Source organism: Heterodontus francisci, chromosome 37 (genome assembly GCF_036365525.1).
Source record: "Heterodontus francisci isolate sHetFra1 chromosome 37, sHetFra1.hap1, whole genome shotgun sequence".
Taxonomy (NCBI): domain Eukaryota; kingdom Metazoa; phylum Chordata; class Chondrichthyes; order Heterodontiformes; family Heterodontidae; genus Heterodontus; species Heterodontus francisci.
The window spans coordinates 8,268,834-8,282,327 of record NC_090407.1 but is presented as its reverse complement, the minus strand read 5'-3'; the positions used below and the strand labels follow the sequence as shown (position 1 = coordinate 8,282,327).

At 43.4% G+C, this 13,494-nt stretch overlaps 1 protein-coding gene across 2 annotated transcripts in view; it reads right to left on the bottom strand.

Annotated features, from left to right (window-relative positions):
- Window positions 1-4,858: 4,858 nt before the first annotated feature.
- The window catches only part of eno1a (enolase 1a, (alpha)), a 58,729-nt gene continuing 50,093 nt past the window's right edge, over window positions 4,859-13,494 (bottom strand). For both annotated transcript variants that reach the window (XM_068017018.1, XM_068017017.1), the window contains exons 10-12: window positions 7,486-7,594; window positions 7,279-7,337; window positions 4,859-5,122 (exon numbers count right to left, since the gene is read on the bottom strand). In XM_068017018.1, coding sequence (XP_067873119.1) covers window positions 5,053-5,122; window positions 7,279-7,337; window positions 7,486-7,594 — 238 coding nt within the window. In that variant the 3' untranslated portion in view covers window positions 4,859-5,052. The remainder of the gene's footprint in view (window positions 5,123-7,278; window positions 7,338-7,485; window positions 7,595-13,494) is intronic.

Sequence of the window (13,494 nt, the reverse complement as noted above, 5' to 3'; positions counted from 1 at the left end):
GATTTAGTGAGATACCTGGCATTTCTTGCTTGCATGAGTAGTCAATGTCTCTCTGCACACTTGTGTAGTGATGTGGAGCATTACGGATAGACGTCCATCTGTCAGGAGTGATCTTGATTGCTGCCTCTCTTTTCTCTTTCTCTGTGTCGGTCTGTCTGTCCCTCTCCCCCTCCCTGTTGCTTCACCCCCATGTTGTTCCCCCCACTCTCTCTCCCCCCCAGTCTCTCTCTCCCACTCTGTCTCCACCCCCCCCCCCCACTCTCTCTCTGTCCCCCCCCGCCCTCTCCCACTCTCTCTCCCCCTCTCGCTTTCTCTCTGGCCGTTACTAAGAGTGGGAATAGCACTTCCGAACTCCAGACAGCTTTGTGGTTTTCCGGTAAACTTTAAAAATAAAATTGGAACCTGTCAGAAAACCCTGAATCTGTCCGAGGTTCAGAAAGCGCTGATTCTGCTTGAGCACCTGTCAGCTGTGAAACTGACACTTGCGATTTTTTTTTTTTAAAAGCCGTGCCATAGAAGCCATTAGGAAATTTCTTTGCCATTACCCAGTCACGGACCCCAAAATTGTTTACCATGGACACTGGTGTCCATGTACGGACATGTTGCTGACTCCTGGTCCTTTTGGGCCTCCTTATCTCGAGAGACAATGGATACGCGCCTGGAGGTGGTCAGTGGTTTGTGAAGCAGCGCCTGGAGTGGCTATAAAGGCCAATTCTGGAGTGACAGGCTCTTCCACAGGTGCTGCAGAGAAATTTGTTTGTTGGGGCTGTTGCACAGTAGGCTCTCCCCTTGCGCCTCTGTCTTTTTTCCTGCCAACTACTAAGTCTCTTCGACTCGCCACAATTTAGCCCTGTCTTTATGGCTGCCCGCCAGCTCTGGCGAATGCTGGCAACTGACTCCCACAACTTGTGATCAATGTCACACGATTTCATGTCGCGTTTGCAGACGTCTTTATAACGGAGACATGGACGGCCGGTGGGTCTGATACCAGTGGCGAGCTCGCTGTACAATGTGTCTTTGGGGATCCTGCCATCTTCCATGCGGCTCACATGGCCAAGCCATCTCAAGCGCCGCTGACTCAGTAGTGTGTATAAGCTGGGGGTGTTGGCCGCTTCAAGGACTTCTGTGTTGGAGATATAGTCCTGCCACCTGATGCCAAGTATTCTCCGAAGGCAGCGAAGATGGAATGAATTGAGACGTCGCTCTTGGCTGGCATACGTTGTCCAGGCCTCGCTGCCGTAGAGCAAGGTACTGAGGACACAGGCCTGATACACTCGGACTTTTGTGTTCCGTGTCAGTGCGCCATTTTCCCACACTCTCTTGGCCAGTCTGGACTCCTGGTAGATAGGGAGAAACTGTTCCCACTTGTGAAAGGATCGGGGATGAGAGGGCACAGATTTAAAGTAATTGGCAAAAGAAGCAATAACAACATGAGGAAAAACTTTTCCATGCAGCAAGTAGTTAGGATCTGGAATGCACTGTTGGTGTGTGGTGGAGGTAGATTCAATCGAGGCATTCAAAAGGGAGTTAGACTGTTATCTGAAAAGGAAGAATGTGCAGTGTTACAGGGAAAAGGCAGGGGAATGGCATTAAGTGAATTTCTCATTTGGAGAGCCGGTGAGGACACGATGGGCTGAATAGCCTCCTTCTGTGCTGTAACAATGCTGTGATTGTGAGATAATCAATTATTACATGGAACATAATGTGGGATGGGGAAAAAAAAACATCTGCTGGGCTGTAGACCAAAGTTGAATAATGCAGATTTGAGGATGGATAAATATTTTGTTCATCTTTGGGGATCAGGGAGTTCACTTGGAGGATTTTTAAAAATTCTTTCATAGGATGTGGGCATCAGTGGCACGACCAACATTTGTTGCCCATCTCCAGCAGGATCAGATTTGACAAGCCTAAATGTTTTTTCCTTCTTCAATTGCTTTTGTTCCTAGCTTCCCTTCGGTCAGTAAATCTATGGATTTCCACCACAGAGTCAGAAGGATGTGTTCCAATGCCACTCCAGAGCACAAAATCTAGGCAGATGTTCCAGTACAGTACTGAGGGAGGGTTGCACTGTCAGTGGTGCCTTCTTTCAGATAAAAGATTAAAACCAGGTCCTGTCAGCTCTCAGGTGAAGATAGAAGATCCCATTGCACTATTTTGAAGAGCGGGGGAGTCTTCCTGATGTGAAAGGTGCTAAATAAATGCAAATTTTCTTTAAAACAATAATTGCTTTTCAGTAGAGACACCCCCTTTTCTTGGTGCAATGAAGTGAAATGCTTTGAACACCTCAAATGAGTTTCCATTCCCCCTCCTGAAGCAACTGATTTGTTGGGACAGAGGTTTCATATCTAGTATCTTGCCCAACATTTAGACAGTTTGTGGTGGTAGGATATTCATCATGGAGGGAACCAGAGCCAAGCCCGACCCTGACCAAACCCAATAACCTGCATGCGTGGAGTTTGCAGCACAAGTCATTGTAGAGCAAATTGGGGTCAAAATCCAATTCTAACACCAAATTGAGATCAGGTAACTAAACCCAGCTCATTGACCAAACCGAGGACAATCTTTGTGCTACGCTACACCAGACAGTGCTCCCCACCTCTCTCCAACTAGGCCATCTATAACGGAGATTATCGGCTAAATTTTCAGGTCCCCCAAAGTCGGAAGTGGAGGTGGGGGCCCAGAAAATATTGCCCTGGGCGGAGTCAATTTCAAGGCGCCGATCCTGGCATTGGCAATCATCAGGGTGGGATGGGATGGGCTGGAGACAGGAATCCCGCGCTCGTCCCAATTCGGGGCAGTTAAACTAGTTAAAAAGCTCATTAAGAGCTTGTTGAAGGAGGTGGGTGGAATATATAAAGGGGCCAATGGGTTTTGTCAGTTTCTGAATGGCTGAGAGGAGGTAGGTACACAGTGGGGAGGCAAATCAAGGCTGCCCCAGGGCATCACCCCAGCCCCATAAGAGGGTCAATGGGGCAAAGGGGGACTTGGCGCTTGGTAAGTAGGTCCCCTTGGTGCTGCGCAGGTGGCAGGGAGAGTGGGCACTCAGTGCTCGAGCATCAAACGGGATCATCACCCACCCCCAGCATCGTGGGGGCAGAAGAACGGGGGTAAGGCTGCCAATCACAATAGGGTGGCCACCTGTCTAAATAGGAAGGCTGCAGCTGGCATTGGGAGCACAGCAATCAGGTTTTTTGGCCCAGTGGCGATGAGGGGCAACACCCTCTGCAGGAAGGGCAGATCCTCTGACATCAAGAGGGTACAGGAGATGAACGGAGCGGCAGGAAGGCAACGGAGGCCATACCCTCAACACTGGATCTACCGCCAAAAGATGGAGATGACAGAGATCCAATGCCACAGGAGACTGCGACTCTCCAGGCAGATAGTCACTGACGTCTTTGCCCCTGTTGCCGATGATCTCACACCTTGCAACACTTCTCGATATGCTCGGATAGTAGCCATCAAAGTCACTGTGGTCTTGAATGTCTTTGCTTCTGGCTCTTCCCAAGGATCAGTTGCAGACCTTGGTAGCATCTCACAAACGACTGCACACCACTGCATCTCACTGGTCAATATTACCCTCTTTGCCAGAGCTGGACAGCACATTCAATTCATGGCAAGCATGGCCTCACAGGGACACAGAGCATTGGATTCCAGCTCCATCGCTGGATTCCACCAGGTGCAGGGCATCAGATTGCACCCATGTGGCCATCAAGGCACTCAGTGACCAGCCACTCAGATCCATCAACAGGAAGGGTTTCCTCTCCCTCAACCTCCAACTGGTCTGAAATCACAACAAGAGCTTCCATTGTGTGTGCACTCATTTTTCTGGCAGATGCCATGACTCCTTCATCCTCTGCCAGTCCAGGCTGCCTCAGATCTTCACTCCAACCCCAAAGTGCGTGGATGGATCCTAGGGAATAAGGGAAATCGCTTGACATGGATACTCACCCCTCAATGGGAGTCCAAGACATTAGGAAACCATTGAGTAGGCCATCAGGCTTCTCAAGATGCGATTCCGGTGCCTGGGCCAGTTGGGTCGTGTCCTCCAATACCCTCCTGCAAGAGTCCTGGTCATTGCAGTGGTCTGCTGAGTTCTCCATGAAATGGTCCTCCAGAGAGATGTGGACCTTGAGGCCCTGGAAGGAGACAGCTCATTGGGGGGAAGGGGGAGGAGCAGGAGATGAGAGAGGAGAAGGAAGAGGAGGCAGAGAGAAATGACACTGAACAGAGAGGTGACACTGCTGCACAAGATGGCCTCCTCCTGCCACCCAGGGGAAGAAGATCTCCCTCCTCTCCCTCGCTGCCTCCAGCATTAGATCCAGGTCAGCATCGATGAAGCGAAGGGCTGCCCTACCCCAGGTGCCAGGCCTCTGACTCCCCTGTAACATCTCACTTTCCTTTGGTGCAGTGGAAGGCTTTGGTACAAACCGCAGATCTCTCCTTCAGGACAACCAGCAACCTCAGTGATGGCTGCCGTGGGGAGTCTAGATGCATCTCACATTTCATCTGACCTGCCTCCATTCCTGCCCCTACTGGCTCTAATTGGGCAGGAAATTGGCCTCCATATCAATTAAGGGCTCACCCCCATGAAAGTCTGAACTTTAATCAGTTTCCCACTAAAATGCCAGGTTGCTGACCCAGAAAACAGACTCAGCTCCTGCTTCCTGCCTCTGTGGCGAAATTGAGCCCCATGAGTTCAAGTTTAATCAATCAAGTTTCATTTTGACAGCTCATTAATAGATTCACAACCAAACATTTAAAATATCACAAGAACAAGAATACTTAATTCATGAATATTCAACACAGCTTGGAGACATTCTTCGACCTTTTGGGTGAACCCAGCAAATACACACGATGGTTTAAGCCTTGCATTTATTTATTTTTCTAGAGAAAGGAACACACAGCAAAACTTGACACATTTTCCTTTCCTCTACTAACAATCATTCTGCAACAATGACAGTACAAAACAAATGTCAATTTTGCTGGTACAGGAGGAACAAAGTAAAAGCTGCTCTAAACAGTGGATTGTCAACAGAAAACATGTTGCCTGGTTTATTTGCCAAGAGGGTTCTGGAAACTTCTGCCAGCAAAACAAGCCTTCTGCCCAAGCTCCTCTTCAATTCTGTTGAAATAAGTTTTAAAGGCAAAATGTGAACATTCTACTTAAAAGCACATTTATCCACCACTATTCTGGTCTAGCACAGTTGGAAGGTCCTTACGGTGTCAGGCAAGGGACTATTAACAAGATCCTGAATAAAACCTATTCACTGCTGTTTGCTTAAGTAGCAGCTGTTTAACTATCCAAGGAGACAAGTTACGGCTTGAGGATAACAATTTCCAATTATACAATTGCCAACTGCAGGTCACAGAAACATTTGTACCATCTTATATATAATATATATATGTTAATGACTAACTTAGGAACACACAATTAGCAATACCAATTAGTAGGTCAATCAAGAAATTTAAATTCCAGAATCGTAGAATGGCACAGCACAGAAGGAGCTGCTCGGCCTATCAAGTCTAAGCCAGCTATTTCAAAGAATGATCAGTCTGTCCCACTCCCGCACATACCCTAACAATTTTTTTTGCCTTCAAGTATTTACCCAATTCCCTTTTTGCAAGGTACTAGTGAATCAGTTTCCACCATCCTATCAGGCACCGCATTCCAAATTCTAACCATTTGTTGCGTAAACACATTATTCCTCATGTCGCCTCTGGTTCTTTCGCCAATTACCTTAAATCTGTGCCCTCTGGTCATCAGCCATTGGTTTCTCTTTATTTACACTATCTAGACCCTTCATGATTTTAACCTTCTGTCAAATGTTCTCTTAGTCTTTTTGCCCTAAGGATAACAACCCCAGCTTCTCCAGTCTATCCACAGAAACAGACACTTGCAATTTCTTTTTTACACCACCAAAATCGGACCCATGTTGGGATTTCGTTCCATAGGTGGCCTGGCATTCTGTACTAACTCACCCAAATGTACATTTTCATACATTAACCTTTAAAGTAATGACCAGGCCTTATCCTGTCCAAACCAGACATCTACAGGAGGGACGGAGAACAGGATGGGGCCAGGAGAGACTTTACAGGACAGGTCATCATCTGTCAGGGACAGGAACCCTGGCCGATCTTGCCCCCTCTAGGGTGAAGAGAGCAATTGATGAAGACAGATACCCTACTTGAGATCAGCTAACTCAGCAGACACCTGGGATCTAACCTCAGTGCTCATGGTTTCTGCAACTCGGTCTCGGACAGAATATTCACCAATTGAGCCGCCAGTATGCCAAGGCATTTTTGAGACTTGAACATGAAATCAAGGCCAACTCAAGTGCTCAATTGTCTCTTTAACATTAGACTTTAAACCAAGAACCTGACTCCCTGTTCAACTGGATATCAAAGATGACCATGAAGTTTTTCTGGTGTTCTGGTCAACCAATTTGAAATGAAAACATCTATAGAGAGATTACTACCCACCCATACATACCCTGCTCAAAAGCTTTCACCCAAATCATTGTCACTCCTGATAAAATTTAAGACAACCAAAATTTATGTTTTTCAAAACTTTAGGGTTGGGCTCTGGCAAAAAAAACAGAGAACCCTCTAGTGTAGGATAGTGGTCGTGCTGAGTCAAAAGAGTCACTTTTCCTTCCCTCTCCATCACCCCTTTTATCTCAGTATTTTTTCACTCTTGCTTCCCATAGCACTGGAGCTGCCACATGGGAAGCAGGAGAGGGAGGCTTGAAACAGACCAGCCAGCTCCCATCAAAATGGTGGGTGGATTGCAGCAACAAAAACAAGAAATGCTGGATTCACTCAGCAGGTCTGGCAGCAGCAGTGGTTTTAGGGATGTTACTGGCACAGAATGGCCATGGAATTGACCTACATAAAACAAGCAGTCACTGTGCTTCATGTGATTCATTGTGCAACACTCAGAATATTTAAATGGTGTGAAAAAGGAATGACATATGATTACTTTTTTTTTTAAAAAGGGTCAATTTTAACTTTTGCCATTAGGTGGGGAAACAGGGAACAGCGAGTTAGATGTCTTTTTTACATCCCACCCAACTATCCTTTTCCACAGAACGGATTGGTGTGTAAAACAAGCAGCCAATGTGTCACCACCCATTCCCCATCCAGAACAGTTAAAAATCAACCTCACAAAAGTTACCAATGTGAACTCTTGGGACTGTAACGATTCAATTAGTCGACAGACTGGCTCTGTCAGACAAATCTTCCTGATGGACCACGCATGTAAATTTAAGAACTGTTTACCTCATTAACTGGTTGTACTTGGCCAGACGTTCTGATCTGCAAGGAGCTCCAGTCTTGATCTGAGAACACAAACATTCACTGTATTTTAGTCCTATTTCTGTGAATTCCATTGCACCTTCAGTTCTACAAAAAACCCAAAGCAATCTTTAACTGTAAAAATTTGTACATGCGTGTCAATTTATCTGCAAATGGGTCCCTCACTCTTACCTGTCCAGTGCAAAGTCCGACAACCAGGTCAGCAATGAAAGTGTCTTCGGTCTCCCCAGAACGATGGCTCACCATCACACCCCATCCATTTGACTGGGCCAGCTTACATCTGATAGAAATTTAAAAAGAATTAATACAATGAATAAAAATATTGATGTGCAAAGATTCCACTTTGACATTTTACTCTGATACATACTGTTCAGTAATTTAGATAAGGGACAAAGTTGCCTATTCAGCAATCCAATGGTCAGGAATTCAAATCCCACCATGGCAAGTTGCAAAATTAAGTTAAATAATGTAATTTGGTGAGCTGGTACCTGGATCAAAAAGCTGTGAGATTGCCATAGAATTCCAAATGGTTCACTCATGTCTTTCAAGGAAGGGAACACATCACTCCCACCTAGTCTCATACTACACTTGACTCCCCTCAACCAGATACACTGATTTACTCAATGCCTGACAAGTGACTAACACGGTCTTGTCATTGTTGGCCACATCTGGAGAATAATATTTTGTCAAAAATTCAGCTGTGTGACAGGATCTGTAGTTCCTTAGCTTTATCCATATGAATGGAAGCTTTTTCGATTTTAGTTTATGAGCACTAATTTTAGCAACTATAATTAAAGCTTTGCTTTCCAGCCTATCCACACATGTGGTTTCAGGTGAAAACTGAAAATCAAGCATTGTGGCCCAGCCCAGAGAACCCAGCTAGTAAAATCCTCTACCCAACTAAATGCTTGGAAGCTTATTTTATTTCTCCTGCCTGTTTTATTTCCTCAGTTGGTAGCACGCTCACTTCTGAGTGACAAGGTTCCAGGTTTAAGTTCCACTCCAGGACTTGAGCACAAAAGTCAAGGTTGACACTCCAGTGCTATACTGAGGGGGTGCCGCACTATCAGAGGCACTGTCTTTCGGTTGAGATGTTAAAATGAAGCCCCGTCTGCTCTCGGGTGGATGTAAAAGATCCCATGGCACTATTTTGAAGAGCAGCAGGGGAGTTATCCCTGGTGTCCTGGGCAAATATTTATCCCTCAATCAACATCACAAAAAAAACTAGATTATCTGGTCATTATTAGTTTGCTGTTTGTAGGAGCTTACTGTGTGCATACTGGCTGCCGCAGTTCCTACATTACAACAGTGACTACACTTCAAAAAGTACTTCATTGGCTGTAAAGCGCTTAGAGATGCCCGGTGGTCATGAAAAACACTATATAAACACAAGTCTTTCTTTTTTCCTCCTCTCCCCTGGCATTGACTTTTTTTTTTTAAATTCCTTCATGGGATGTGGGCATCACTGGCAAGGTCAGCATTTGTTGCTCTTCCCCAACTGCCGTTGACAACTGAATGGCTTGCTAGGCCATTTCAGAGGGCAGTTAAGAGTCTGGAGACACATGTAGGCCAGACCAGGTGAGGATGACAGATTTCCTTCCCTAAAGGACATTAGTGAACCAGATGGGTTTTACAACAATGATTGTTCTTTAGCACCATTACTGAGACTAGCTTTCAATTCCAGATTTTTATTAATTAATTGAATTTAAATTCCACCAGCTGCTGTGGTGGGATTTGAACCCATGTCCCCAGGGCATTAGCCTGGGCCTCTTGATTCTAGTTCCATGACATTACCACTATGCCACCTTCTTCCACCCTATGTTGCAGTGATATCCCATTCACTTTCCAGCTAGGGTTACCAATGGTAGCTAGGAGCCTGACCCCCAGTTGTGTTTCTTTTATCTTCCCTTATCTAAAAGGCACTGAGACCACACCTATAGCATACCAATTAGTGACCAGTTAATTCAGCACAAACCAAACACTTGTGTGCTGCACAGATTAGTAGAACCACCAGGTGGCACCTTTACCAACTCGGCCATCAGTAAATGCTTGTACAGTACTTCAGTTACAAGAACAGGATAGAAAGCTGATCCTAATATGACCAACATATCCCAATTGCATCTACCGCTGCTCCAGCGCTGTCTGAACTCATTAAAGTAGCGTTGGACGTTACGAGCAGACAGGAGTTCCGACAGTCCATTTAATACTCTGCATCCGATATGGTTGACTCATGCCTGGAGATTATTTCTAGCCTTGGGCTGCAATAGATACATAAGCAGAACCAGACTATGCATAACTTAAATTGCAACGTACCCTGAGATACTGTACATGGCAAGCAGCTGAAGTGGAACCAAGTTAGTTCGCTCTTGTTCAAATATTTAGATTGCTTTGAGCTAATAATAGAAGATGCTCAAATACTAGAATTGTATGTTCCAATACAGTAAAAGATCAGCACTGGAAAACTCAAGGCTGGTCAATAGCTGGTCATTAACATCGATTGTTTTTTCAAACTACTCTGGATTGAGGCAAGGAGGACAGATTTCCAATATGCAATGAATTCCTGTTGATGGAACTATTTGCCCTGAAAGTATCGCAATTAGAGTTAATTAGTAAAGGCATTCTTTATAGGATTTCCCAATCATATGGCTCACAAAGCAAGTTTGTCAGATTTTTAACAAATTCCATGACCTTGAATTATGTACAGTTGACATCAAACAGTTCAAGTTGCCCGTGAACAGAAGCCACCTAGCAAATGTCATGCAAGTTTAACGAGGAGAAAAAAAGACAAATACTATAAATATGATAAAAAGAAAAAGGGAAAATTATAGAGGCACACACCAGGCCTGTCAGCTTCTGGCAAAAAAAAAACAAGCACATTGAAGTTTCAGGTAGATAATTGCTACAAGATCTTTTCCAATAATGGCTTCTCTCCAAGACCTGAACTTATCCATCCATTTTTGTTGCCAAATGTTGATAAACTTGCTTATGTCCTTTCAGTACTTTCTATTCAAGAATAAGCACTTTCCAGAAGGAAGCTTGTGTACAAAAATACATCTTAGCAAGTGAATTCCGCAAAATAAAAACAGTTGAGTCTTTTATAAAGAATTCATTGAAGTCATATGTCACTGCTTTGATTTCAAATGAGGCCAGATTGAGATACAAGTGTCAGGAAAGTTTCCAAAAAAGCGACTGCGCTAGTGCTTTCTTTTAAAAAAAAATAGTTTTAATGCAAATGTTTTAGCTAGATCACAACGTATCTTATTTCAAGTTACACCTTACCAAATTGGTCAGCATTGACATCTTAATTTTGTTGCAGAATAAAAAACTTCCTTCATCAGTACTTTGTGAAGTGAAAGCTTCTAGAAAAATTTGCAACAGTGGAAAGATGGCAACGGACTTAAAAAAAAAGTTCAGTTTTGTTGAGTAGTCTTGCACTAGATGAATGATGCTTCATCCAAAATGTTGCAGCGCAAGTTCACAAAACCAATCAAAATCTCAAGTCATCTTATTCCCCAGACTGGACGATCCCAATGCTCTCCTGATTGGGCTGCTATTCTCCATGCTTTACACTTTAGCTTATCCAAAACGTGGCTACCCATGTCTTATCCCATAATCCTGTCCTGCTCATTTATGACTCCTGTCCTTGCTGACCGACCCTGACTCCTGGTCCCCCAAAGCCACCCAATTTAAAATTCTCATCCTCATGCTTAAATTCCTTCATGGCGCTGCCTCTCCCTCCCTAACCTGCCCAAGCCCTACAACTCCTCCAAAATTCTCCATTTTCTCAGACTTTGGCCTCCATCCACCTCTCCTCACTCCACTACTGGTAGCCATGCCATCAGCTAATTAGGTCCCATGCTCTGGAATTCTCTCTGTATATCTCTATGACTTTCCACCTCCTTGCTTAAAATCCCAACTCTGAGCAAACCTTTGGTCAATTTTCCCCAATATCGCCTCCTCTGGCTCAGCATCCATTTTATCCGATTACGCTATGGAAAAATCAGGACTGGGAATTGAACAGTGCAGGGTATAACATATTTAGAAAAGATAGAAAGGGAAAAAGGGGCGGTGCAGTAGCTGTACTTATAACACAATGGTAGTAGAGAAAAGGGACGCAGCTATCAGCAAGACAAAAATAGAATCCATATGGATTGAGATAAAACATAATAAAGGATCAATCACAATAGGTGCAGTCTACAGACCACCTAATAGCGGAAGGAGGTGGAGGAAGAAATATGCAGACAAATTAGGGAATTGATTAAAAAAAACCAGACTAATTCTGGGGGATTTCAACTACCCTGATATTAATTGGACAGAAGAGGGAGGTAAAGACAATAAGGGAATGGAGTTGGTACAATGTGTACAGGGCTCCTTTCTAACCCATTATGTAAAAAGCCCAAGGGAAGATTCGCCATTGGATCTAGTAATGGGGAATGAACCAGAGCAGATAAGAGAAGTAAAAGTAGCGGAACATCTAGGCAATAGTGACACACTTAATATAATACACTTCAAGATGATAATAGAAAAAGCCACAAGTATGATGAAAACCAGGTTAATAGATCGAAGAAAAGCTGATTTTGACAGGGTGAGACTAGAACTTGGGAAAATAAAATGGGCAACAATATTAACAATGACATAGAACAATGTTTAAAGTGCAGGAAAATATACTCATAAAAGGAAAGAGCAAACTAAACACTAGTGAGACTCCATGGATGAATAAAGACACAAGTGGACACTTGAGGTTTAGGAAAGAGGCATACATTAAGGTCACAGACAGCTGAGAAGTGCACGATGAGAGAATACCAAGAGATTAGGAAAGAAGTCAAAAAACAATTAGGAAGGCAAAGCGGAACTGTGAAATTAAATCATCAAGGAACATAAAACAAAATAGTAAAATATTTCACAGGCGCATCAATAAAAATAAGGAAGACTGGATTGGCAGTATGTTCATTAAGGGATAGACAGGATAATACCACAGGTAACGATGGAGAGATAGCACAAATATTAAATAATTATTTTGTTTCTTTATTTACCAGCGAGATAGAACAGGTAGACAGGACATTGAATGATGAGATGAGTAATGAGAATAGCACATTTACTCAATACATCCCTTTTTTTATTTTAAACTAATCAAACTTAGTGGATAAAGCCCTGGATCTGGATTGATTGCATCCACATATTAAAAGAATCTAGGAAAGAGCTAGAGGTATTATTACACATATTTAATAATTCATTAGAAAAAGGTTTAGTGCTAGAGGACTGGCAGATGATTAACATAATTCCTGTATTTAAGAAAGGGGACAGAACATGCCCAGGGAATTATAGACCAGTCAGCTTAACATCAGTGGTAGGAAAAATAATGGAATCCCTACTAAATGAGACAACAGAAGAACACCTAAAAAAGAAAAACATAATACAGTCAAAATGGATTTAAAAAGGGAGAATCTTGCCTGACTGACCTGATTTAATTTTTTGAGGAGGTAACAGAGAGAGTAGACAATGGTTTTGCAGTAGATGTAATTTATCTGGATTTTCAAAAGGCGCCCCATAATAGACTAATGAATAAGGTCAAAGAATGTGGAGTGAGGAGACAAGTGGCAGAATGGATTTCTAGCTGGCTTTAAGACAGAAAGCAGAGACTGGCAGAAGGTGGGAAGTGGTGTTCCACAAGGATCAGTGCCAGGACTACTGCTGTTCACAATTTACATTAACAATTTGAGCTTTGGAATTAAAAACACAATTTATAAATTTGTGGATGACACCAAGACAGGGGGATAGTCAATACTTACGAGGACTGCAACAAATTACAGGAGGACATTAATAAACAATAAATTTGAGGTAGTACATTTTAGTAGGATGAATAGGGTGGTCACTTATTACTGGGAACGTGCGAGTCTAGGTGGGAAAGAGGAACAAAGGGATCTCGGAATACAAATACACCAAATCGCTAAATATTGCACTATAGATTAGCAAAACCATAAAAATTGCAATCCAAGCACTAGGCTTTATTTCCAAAGGGACAGTATACAAAAGTAGGGAAGTTATGCTAAACCTGTATTGAATCTTGGTTAGACCACATTTAAGAGTACTGCATGCAGCTCTGGTCACTATTTTATAAAAAGGATATAGAAGCACTGGAGAGGGTGCAAAGAAGATCTACAAGAATGATAGCTGAAATGT